This window comes from Colobus angolensis, unplaced genomic scaffold (assembly GCF_000951035.1).
Source record: "Colobus angolensis palliatus isolate OR3802 unplaced genomic scaffold, Cang.pa_1.0 Scaffold39, whole genome shotgun sequence".
NCBI classification, from domain to species: domain Eukaryota; kingdom Metazoa; phylum Chordata; class Mammalia; order Primates; family Cercopithecidae; genus Colobus; species Colobus angolensis.
The window spans coordinates 2,521,650-2,532,869 of NW_012117265.1; the positions used below are offsets into that span (position 1 = coordinate 2,521,650).

General features: G+C 54.7%; 1 protein-coding gene across 1 annotated transcript in view; it reads right to left on the reverse strand.

Moving 5' to 3' along the window:
- Window positions 1–4,242, reverse strand: part of DNM2 (dynamin 2) — a 56,421-nt gene extending 52,179 nt beyond the window's left edge. The window contains exons 1-2 of the mRNA XM_011954833.1: window positions 4,088–4,242; window positions 781–930 (exon numbers count right to left, since the gene is read on the reverse strand). Of these exons, the coding sequence (XP_011810223.1) occupies window positions 781–930; window positions 4,088–4,169 (232 nt within the window). The 5' untranslated portion in view covers window positions 4,170–4,242. The remainder of the gene's footprint in view (window positions 1–780; window positions 931–4,087) is intronic.
- Between the last annotated feature and the right edge of the window lie 6,978 nt (window positions 4,243–11,220).

The window sequence follows — 11,220 nt, forward strand, 5'->3', positions numbered from 1 at the left end:
ATTGGCCGGATGCGGTGGCTCACGTCTATAATCCCAGCATTTTGGGAGGCCAAGGTGGGCAGATCACAAGGTCAGGAGTTCGAGACAAGCCTGGCCAATATGGTGAAATCCCATCTCTACTAAAAATACAAAAAATTAGCCAGGCGTGGTAGCAGTCATTTCTAGTCCCAGTTACTTGGGAGGCTGAGGCAGGAGAGTAGCTTGAACTCGGGAGGCAAAGGCTGCAGTGAGCCAAGATCATGCCACTGTACTCCATCCAGTCTGGGCAACAGAGCAAGACTCCATCTCAAAAAAAAAAAATTAGCTGGGTGTAGTGACACATGCCTGTAATCCCAGCTACTTGGGAGGCTGAGGCACACGAATTGCTCGAACCTGGGAGGCGGAAGTTGCAGCGAACAGAGATCACGCCACTGCACCCTGGCCTGGGCAACAGAGCAACACTCTGTCTCAAAAGAAAAAAAAAAAAAAATCAGGATATTTTACAGAAGTCTGGTTCTGGCCTCTCTTGAGGCAGCAGGAGATCTGGCTGCCTTGAGGCAAGTGGTGGCTGCCCTTAGTAAAAGGGGGAAACAGCTGCAATCACCCACCACTCCCAACTTCCTGGCATGCTCTTTCTTCACATTGAGACAGAGGTCTGGGTACTACATACCTAGCACAAGTGGGAAGATACAGATCAGGGGGCTATGTGCATGTGAATATCAGCTGTTTGTGAATGGGTGACATGAACGACCACGAACGACCAGAAACGGTCAGTCATGGGTCCCCACCCGTGCTGCCTACCGTGTGGCGAGTAGACTCGAAGGTTGATGGGCACTGGGGAGATGCCTTTGTTGGTCCCCGTGACCCTGTCGGTCTCTGCTTCAATCTCCTGCCGGACTTCATCAAAATCTGTAAACTTTTTGGACTTGCAGTGCAAAAACTCGGCATATTCTGGAAAGGGAAGAGAGATGCTGAAAATGAGAAGCATAGGCGATGGGGGGGAGAATGCTTTGTTGAATGAAAGTAATGACCCAGGCCGGGCGCGGTGGCTCACGCCTGTAATCCCAGCACTTTGGGAGGCGGAAGCGGGCAGATCACACGGTCAGGAGACTCAGACCATCCTGGCTAACATGGTGAAACCCCGCCTCTACTAAAATGACAAAAAATTAGCCAGGCGTGGTGGCACACACCTGTAGTCCCACCTACTCAGGAGGCTGAGGCAGGATAATTGCTTGAACCCGGGAGGTGGAGGTTGCAATGAGCCAAGATCGCGCCACTGCACTCCAGCCTGGGTGACAGAGCGAGACTCCGTCTCAAACAAACAAACAAACAAACAAACAAAACCAATAAAATAAAATAAAAAAGAAAATAATGACCCAGTCATTGTCACTCTAGGAATTTAGGAGTGAGAGACTCATTCTCATGACAAGTGTCTTGGGGCAGGCGGGGGTTCCTACAGACTGAATAGACTGAGCCCCTTTCCAGATCCTGAAGATTACATTCCCATGTGGCACTTTGCAAACTATTAATATACATCATGACATATTATGAACCCCCCCCAAAAAAAAAAAAATCAACAGGTAGACATGACCAATGACCAAAGTTTCTTTGCTTTCTTTGTTGTTTTTTATAGGCAGGATCTCACTGTGTCACCCAGGCTGGCGTGCAGTGGGTGTGATCACAGAGCGCTGCAGCCTTGAACTCCTGGGCTCAAGCAATCCTCCTGCCTCAGCCTCCTAAAGCACTGGGATTACAGGCCTGTGCCACCATGCCCAGCCATTTATTTGTTGATTGACTGGTGAACAGAAGAGGAAGTGCCAGGATACATCACCCAGAGAGGGTGAGCCCATTTGATGAAGGTGATGCTGCAGAGTCTCCCTTGCTGTGGGTCCTAGTCAAGGGAGTTCGATGCCTAAGTCCTTGTGGGATCATGGTCCACCAGCACATTCCAGCTCCACAAAATCCTCAGGGGTATTTCCCATGGCACTCACTTCTCCTTCTTCCCCAAGGAGCCCACAAGGTATAGGGAAGGGGCACCCCCGCCGACTCCTCAGAGCTGGTCTTGAGTCTTTCCTTCTCCCACTGGCTATTTAAGAGGGTCCCCTACCTAGACACAAACTCCCCAGGAGAAATGCTTTCTGGGCATAACCCTGAGTGTATGCAAGACCTGGGGGTAACTGAAAGCCACAGCGAGACTGAGATGAAGGGGAACAAGATAAGTAACTGACAAGCAGTGTGGGTCTCACCAGGAAACCAGAGAAATCCAGTCCCGAATCACAGATTCAGGACAAAGCAAATATAAAGCATGTTCATCACGGAAGGTGGCTGCCAAGCACACAGGTGTCCACTGTACAAAGCCTTGACGTTTCCAGATGTTCAAATTTTCAGAATCAAATGTTGGGGAGGGGAAATCCCCAAAGCTCAGAGATCACAGCTACTGTAGTGATGCTAAAAATAAGGAGGAAACGGCTGGGCACAGTGGCTCATGCCTATTATCCAGCACTGTGGGAGGCCGAGGACAGTGGATCACTTGAGCCCAGGAGTTCAAGACCAGCCTGGGTGACACAGTGAGACCCCGTCTCTACAAAAATGTAAAACATGAGCCAGGCATGCTGGCGTGCACCTGCAGTTCCAGCTACTGCGGAGGCCGATATGGTCTGGCTCTGTGTCCCCATCCACATCTCATCTTGTAGCTCCCATAATTCCCTCGTGTTGTGGGAGGGACCCAGCAAGAGATTACTGAATCATGGGGGCGGGGCTTTCCTGTGCTATTCTAGTGAGAGCAAATAAGTCTCACGAGATCTGATGATTTTAAAAATGGGAGTTTCCCTGCAGAAGCTCTCTCACTCTCTGTCTGCTGCCATCCACATAAGACGTGACTTGCTCCTCCTTGCCTTCCGCCATGATCGTGAGGCTTCCCCAGTCCAGCTGTGTGGAACTGTAACTCCACTAAACCTCTTTTATTTTGTAAATTGCCCAGTCTCAAATATGTCTTTATCAGCAGCGTGAAAACGGACTAATATGAGGCTGAGGTGGGAGGATCGTTTGAGCCCAGGAGCTGGAGGTTGCAGTGAGCTATGATCTATGACTGCACCACTGCATTCCAGCCTGGGCGACAGAGCAAGACACTGTCTCAAAAAGAAAAAGAAAAAAAGAAAGGGGTAAATAAGTCACACTGGCAAAGAGGTCAGAGCCCTGACCCACGGCAGAGATGCAAAGATGTGCACTGCCCTGTCGTTTTTAACAGTAAAAAATCGAAAATGGTGTCAACGTCCACCAGGAGGAGACCTGGCAACATGAACAACGCAGCCGTGCCATAAACTGCCTCAAGCAAAGGCAAAAAGGGAGATGAACGCCCAGCCAGGTCTAGAATCTTCAAGGCAGAAAGAAGAGTGTGAGGAGGTTCACCGTTCCATCATGGCTACCAAAGAAACTACGGTGCTCTGACCAGGCCCTGCGTGTGGTCCCATAGCACCTCACAAGTCCCCCTGACAGGTAGGCATCTCTAAGATCCCCATTTCAAAGATGAGGAAACAGGCCCGGAGAGGTTAAAGGCCTTGGGCCAAGGTCTGTGATGGAGCTGGGACTTGGAACCCAGAAATTCTGGCTCCAGGTAGGGGCTCCCAAGCCAGACAGTCTTTGTGAGGCCAACAGAAGTATCTTCACCTCTCTGAACGTCTCTGCAGGGTCAAGCGGAGACTCAGTGGGCTCCGATGACTGAGGACCTTGTCCGGCACAGACACTGGCCACCCAGATCAGGGGCAATGAGGACGTCTGCTGGAGGATTCAGGATCCCCACCCCCACCCCCAGCCCTGCTATCAGCTGACCCAGTTCCCGAGGACAGTCACACTCCAGCCTTCTGCAGGGGAAACACTCGGCCGCTCTTCCTGTAGCAGCCACTAAAAATGGAACAGCTCCCAACCCCCCACAGCAAATCTCAGTTCTCTTCTGGCTCCAGGACCCCAGCTCAGCCCTGAAAGAGACCATCTCCTTTCAAAGAGTGCAGGGGCACATGGCATGGAAGATGCGCTGGTGGCAAGGACACAGGCCCTCTCCCCAGCAGGCCTCTGCGCCGCCAAGTGCGGTGTCTACAAAGCCCAGCCCCACCTCCTCCTACTCCTGGGCCTGCCTGGCTACCACCTCTCCCGGGAAGACCTCCCTGAGTGGGGCATCTTGGTCCCTTCCTCATCAGAGCCAGCTCACTTTGGATTGTACTGATGGGACCAGGACCTGCGGCTGCAGCACCTCAGAGCCCAGCATGTGGGGGCAGCACGCTGTGTGCAGTAATGAGCTCAGTCTGTGGTCAGAGGGCCTGCCCAGGTCTCAGTCTACTGATCTATAAAATGTACATCATAACAGGCTGTATGAAGACTCAGAATCAACACCTGCACAGGAAGAGCAGAGCCAGCACAGGTACGGTCTGAGCAGCTGGTGGGCAGAAGGCCCCAAGGAATGATGCGGCAAAGAGAGCACCAGGGTCAGTGGGCGCCATCCTTCCCCCAGCACACACAGGCAGGAGCCCAGAGAGGGCAAGCTACTCTCTCAAGCCACACAGGATCCCCACCTCTTGCAGGTCTCTCTCCCCACAGCACCTGCTCCACCCAGCTCCCTCCTCCCCTGCCTTCGTTTCCCCATAACACTTACTACCATCTGACACAGGGTGAGAAGTCTAATATACAGAGCTTTGCCTTGAATGTCCATGCCACCAGGGAAGGGACACCATCTGCCTTGGTCATTGCTGTGTCCCCAAGGGCACAGTCATGCATGTTAGGTGGGAAAATGGAGGTTCTGCCTGCCCAGCTGCCACAGGCTTCAGGGGGCACTGACAACCTCTCCCTCCCCCCAGCAAGCTGAATCTAGGTGTCTGACCTGCAAAAGGTTCCCCTGGAACCTCAGGCCATCCCCCAGTGCAGGGACCAAGAAACGAGCCCGGGAAGGACCACCTGCCTGACCCAAGTCTGCGTGGTCAGGGGCAGCCACGAGATCGGGCTGGAACCAGGCGGCCAGACCCACACGCTAGGCTTTGGAGCACGGCACCTTCCCCGGTTGTCACATGCAGGCTGGGAACCAACAGGGGATCAGAGAAGGCAGGGGCTGTTCTTTGTGATCTCTCCTCCTAGATCCTTCTGCTGTCGGCCAACCCCTCCATGTGGGCGAGGATATGGACAGCCGGTGCCAGAAAACCAGGGTTTCTTCCCTAGTGGGTCAGTGAGCAACAGAACCACACCAGAGAAAAAGGCCCAGGCACCGACCAGGTCCACCCCAGCTGCCTGCCTTTCTTCACAGGGCTCCTTGGCACGGTGGAAGTAAATGCTGATTGTCAGGTCAACAGAGGCTTTTTGTTTGTTTGTTTGTTTTGAGACTGAGTCTTACTCTGTCACCGAAGCTGGAGTGTAGTGGTGCAATCTCGGCTCACTGCAGCCTCTGCCTCCCAGGTTCAAGTTATTCTCGTACGTCAGCCTCCCAAGTAACTGGGATTATAGGCACATGCCACCACGCCCGACTAATTTGTATATTTTAAGTAAAGACGAGGTTTCACCATGTTGGCCAGGCTGGTCCCGAACTCCAGACCTCAGATGATCCGCCTACCCTGGCCTCCCAAAGTGCTGGGATTACAGGCGTGAGCCATCATGCCCAGCCCAATAGAAGTTTAAAAGCTTCCACCAGGCCAAGCGCAGTGGCCCATGCCTGTAACTCCAGCACTTTGGGAGGCTAAAGTAGGAGAATCATTGGAGGCCAGCCTGGGCAACACAGCAAGATCCTACATCTACAAAAAAATTTAGAAATTAGCTGGGCGTGGTGGTGCAAACCTGTAGTTCCAGCTACATGGGCAGCTGAGGTGGGAGGATTGCTTGAGCCCAGGAGGTTGAAGCTGCAGTGAGCTGTGATCACACCACTGCACTCCAGCCTGGATGACAAAGGCAGACCGGAGATCCTGTCTCAAAACAATGACAAAAAGAGAAATAGAGCGGAGGGCCTAGCCTGGGGCTCTTCTGGTGCGCTGCATGTGCTCAAGTGCTAGAGATGAGATGATTTTTTTTTTTTAACAATCCACTGGCCCAAAGAATCAGTCAGAGGCCTTAACACTGAGTTCCCTGTCAACTTGTCCATGGCAACCGAGGCCCAGCCACCAAGTCACTGAACCACCCCTGGCTCTGCCTGTCCTGGTCGCTGCCATCAAGCTGCACCCCACAGCCACCCTCCTCAGACAGGGCATTTCCATACCAAAGCCTGTTCCTCCAGTTCCTCGGCAAACTGCAAAGCATTTTGACAGCTCCACACACACCCCCACTGTCACCCGGCACCCTGAGCCAGGAGGGCTCCCTGGGAGGAGGGTCAGCCCGGGCCCCCTCTGAGAGGTTCACAGCTGCCATGGGATCAGGCCCTGGGGACTCCGAGGGACCCAGCCTGGTGCACAGCGGGAATAAAGGATTAAACGGGGCAGTCATCCCGCAATCACACTGCCAAGGCCAGGGAGTCAGCCGTCCTCGCCCACCGCAGGGCCTCCTAACTATGGGCCCACTGGTTGTACTTGGGGGTTTTTCCAGAAAGAGGTTCTGCCTCCCTCCAAGCCTGTGTCCCCTACTGAAGCTGGAGCTCTGAGATAGCAGGGACTTCGTGTGAACCACAGTTCCCCCTAGCATCTTGTATACAGCAGCTGCTTAACTAAAATCCGTGAAAAAAGAATCTGCGCTCTAACCTAGAAGGACATCACTCCCAGGAACCCCCAACTGGGGCCCCACTGTGCTAAAGAGTCAATCCCCTGTACCTCAGGCCCTTTGAGAAGGTGTCAAGGGAGCCACAAGTGCAAGCTTCTCAGGGTGAGGGGGCCTGGGACATGAAGAAGCAGCCCCTTGCCAGAGGCCACAGTCACCTCTGGCCTGGTGACCCTGGAGGTCTTTGGAGCCTCCTGTTTCAAAGGAGCTTGTGGAACCCCAGAGTGACCGATGGCCCTGGTCAGAGGATGGCCCTCCCTGTCTTCAAAGCACAGCGGTCACGTGCCCGCTGGCACTGCTTAAGAATTTTGAAACGCCCAGGTCCGGCTGGAAAGACCTGCCTTCAACCCGACAGACAAGACAGCAGGGCTGGCCAGGCGCGGTGGCTCAAGCCTGTAATCCCAGCACTTTGGGAGGCCGAGACGGGCAGATCACAAGGTCAGGAGATCGAGACTATCCTGGCTAACACGGTGAAACCCCGTCTCTACTAAAAATACAAAAAAAAAACTAGCCGGGCGAGGTGGCAGGTGCCTGTAGTCCCAGCTACTCCAGAGGCTGAGGCAGGAGAATGGCGTAAACCCAGGAGGCGGAGCTTGCAGTGAGCTGAGATCCGGCCACTGCACTCCAGCCCGGGTGAAAGAGCAAGACTCCGTCTCAAAAAAAAAAAAAAAGACAGCAGGGTTTGGGGAGGTGAGGAGAGGGGGCGAGGAAGGAGACTTTTCGGGGTGCCTCGTGGCTTCACAGCCCAGCGACGCCCAACTCCAGGTTCCTACCCTTCTCTCGGCACCTCAGTTTCCCCAAAATGCAATGACACAGAACCCAGTGCTGGGGCTCCCATACAACTGCGATCAAATCCCAGCGGGAGCACACAGGTGGCTCAGAGGTTAGTCTCAGGGAACCTGCAGGGACTGGGCTAGGGTCCCAGTGCTTTGCACACTGGGGCTCTGCCCTGATCTTCTCACCGTTCCCCCAGCAAAGAACACAATGACCAGGCTGGCCCTGAAGGCAAGGAGAGATTTGCCTTTCCCAAACCTGGCGTTGGCAGGCGCGACCGGGAGGAACAACTTGGGAATCAGCCACCATCAGGAGACCCTAGCTACCACGGCAGCAGGCAGGATCCAGCCATGCAGGACTTCCAGAGCCTTCAGCAGATCAAGAAGTGGGCCCAGCACACAGCACTTCCCATGCCCATTTAGCCCTCGAGCTCTCTCTAATCCGAGACAATACGCAAACATCTCCCGGTCCAGGACACATTGTCACTGGGAAGGTGACAGCCTGAGCAGGCATCCCAGACAGCCCACAGCCTGACACACACCAGCTTGATTTACTCTCTAGATACAAGGCTGCAGATGGAATGGCAGAGTGATGGGTCGGGCTCACCAGGGAAGGAGCTTGGAAGAGTAACCCCCATCACTTCCCACCCACTAGGCAAGAAGGGGCACAGCACCAGCCCTTCGAGCTTGCTCACTCAGCCCGTGCCTGCAGAGCACCTGCTCGGCGCCAGGTCCTGTGCTGGGCAGAGTCGATTGGCATGCCTGCCCTTGTGTGCTGGTGCAGAGAGAGACCATTAAGAAAAAACAAGAACAGGATAACTCATGCTGCCGGAGAAGGAAGGCGGCAAGTGACCAGGTGGGGGTGAGTAGCAAAGACACTGGCACGTAGGGGACAGGGCGTTCCAGGCGGGCAGCACAGTGAGCACAGAGGGAACCAGCAAGCTGGGTCTGAGAATCCGGAGGGAGATGGATGGGGTCAGTGGCTGGGGACCAGGAGGAGGTGAGGTCCCAGAGACCGGCAAGGGCCACAAGGCCTTGAGAAGGAGGCTCGATTTGCTTCTGAGGCCAGTGGGAAGCCCTGGAGCCAGGTCCTGACATCTCTTCCCTGGTTCCTGTGAGCACACTAAAGGCCAGTTCAAGGCCAAGGGCGGTGGGAGGGGTGGCTCACAGGGCCTCACTGTGCACATTCCACACAGGAACAGTCCCAGGCACCTAGAGTTTACAGGGCTGCTTCCCAATGAGGGCAGGGTTCACCCATGGGCCACCAAACTTCCTGGTGGCTATGGTCTTAATAATGTTTAAACTTCCATGGCTAGAAGTTATGGTTCACTGGGGACGGTTGGAATGAGGGCAAGCTGGGCCACACCGGGCATCGCGGGAACCAGAGGGGAACACGGGCCGCGCCGCGGGGGCCCTGTCTTTGGACATCAGGCCTCACAAAGAGACAGCCATACCACAGCCAATGGGGTGCCATGGCCATGACGGCAGTGCCACCATCACCCCCATTTTATAGATGAAGCCACCAAGGCGCAGAAAGGGAAGTCACTTTACCACGTCCCGGGCCAGTAAAGGGTGGCAGCCTGGCTCTGAGTTTGGTCACAGAGAGCCAGCTTTCAATTCCGAGGAACCACACGGTCTGGTGTATACCCCACAAGGCCCCGCCAGCCCAGCAGTCACCGATGCCCGCCGTGTGTTCATTTTCCTCTCCTGTTAGTAGGGTGTTCTACCTCCCACCCACCTTCCCCAGCCGGGGTGCCTATGCTGCTTAATGCCTCGCCTGGAAGGTAGTCTGGACTGCCTGGCATCGGCCAGCACCACCAGGGCCAGGCCCCCATCGCCTCTTACCTGGCACCATGCCAGCCTCCCTGCCACTCCCTATCCCCCACTCCCTGTTTGCATTCTGGTCCCTGACTGTCCCTCCTGAACACGGCGGCCAGTGGTCTCCCCACATCATGCATGCCACCCCAGCTCCCACTGCCCAAATCTTCAACATGCCTGCCAGTCCCAGTCCCTCCTACCTTCTGGCCCCTCCCCAGCCTCACTGCCTCCCCTCACCACTTTGCTAATGCTGTTCCCCTACCTAGAATGTTCTCTCTGGGTCCCCAATCCCAAGGTGAATCCAACAGACACTCCCAGGCTGGGGCTTGGGGGCTGGGACCACGCCAGGTGTTCACACTGCCTCCCTGGAGATCAGCTACGGCCCAGCACCGAGTGGGCACCTACTTGGAGCAATAAGAGACTGGAGCCTGGCCGGGCGCAGGGGCTCACCCCTGTCATCCCAGCATTTTGGGAGGCTGAGATGGGAGGATCGCTTGAGCCCAGGAGTTCAAGACCAGCCTGGTCAATATAGCAAGACTTCATCTCAATTTAAAAATCTGCCAGGCGCAGTAGCTCATGCCTGCAATCTCAGCCCTTTGGGAGGCCAAGGTGGGCAGATCACTTGAGGCCAGGAGTTCAAGACCAGCCTGGCCAATGTGGTAAAACCCCGTCTCTACTAAAAATACAAAAATTAGCCAGGCTGGGTGGCATGCGCCTATAGTCCCAGCTATTTGGGAGGCTGAGGAAGAATAATTGCTTGAACCTGGGAGGTGGAGGCTGCAGTGAGCCAAGATCATGCCACTGCACCCCAGCGTGGGCCACAGAGCAGGACCTTGTCTCAAAAAACAAACAAACAAACAAACAAACAGAAAAAAAACGGAGAAACTGAAAATGCCATGATCAGGCGGGGCTGAGGGGTGCAAGCTGGGAGGAAGGAAAGAGCCCCGCCCATGTGGGACACCCCTGGAACTCTCTTTTGAATCAGCCCAACAGGATGCAACTATGTATCCACCTCTACCACAGCTGCCACACCCATCCCCCAGCTGCCCCCTACAGGGCGGGCCTCAGCACTGGCCCCTGTGGTCCCTTTTCCACCAACAGCCACAGGGATCTGGTCAAGTCACACCTTGGCCTAAGGCCACATTCCCCCAAGAGTTGGCTTAAGGGTGGGTTTTAAAGACAATGTTCCCGTGTGCCCTAAGGCAAGTGGTCAGAAAGCTTTGGCTCCCTCCTCTGTAAGGTGGGGACAGACATCAGGAACCCATCATCGTTCATCCAGGTCAGGCACTGGGCAGGTCTGTGCTCTGTGCTCCCTCCTGACCAAGGCTCTCTGCCTGCTTCTCTCCCCTCCGCCCCGACATGTATTAAATAACGTGTTCTTCAAGGTTAACAAGGTGGTGTTATTGTCATCACTGTCCAGACAGGAAACACAGTGGCAGTCCCTCCCTAGGAGCCGGGTTGGGAACCTGGGCAGTCTCCCCTCCAAGCCTAAACCAAGCAGGGCAGGCTCTCCCAGTGGTGTGGCCAGGAACTAGCAGCATCACCAGGGACTCATTAAAAATGCAGTTTGCAGCCAGGCCTGGTGGTTCACGCCCATAATCCCAGCACTTTGGGAGGCCGAGGCGGGCAGATCACTTGAGCTCAGGAGTTCCAGACCAGCCTGGCCAACATGGTGAAACTCCGTCTCTACTAAAAACACAAAAAATTAGCCAGGCGTGGTAGCTTGTGCCTGTAGTCCCAGCTGCTCAGGAGGCGGAGGCATGAGAATCCCTTGAACCTGGAAGGCGGAGGTTGCAGTAAGCCGAGATCACCCGCCACTGTACTCTAGCTTGGGTGACAGAGTGAAACTCTGTCTCAAAAAAATATACACATAAATAAAATAATAAAATAAAATAAATAAAATAAAAATGCAGTTTGCACATCTGACCCCCAT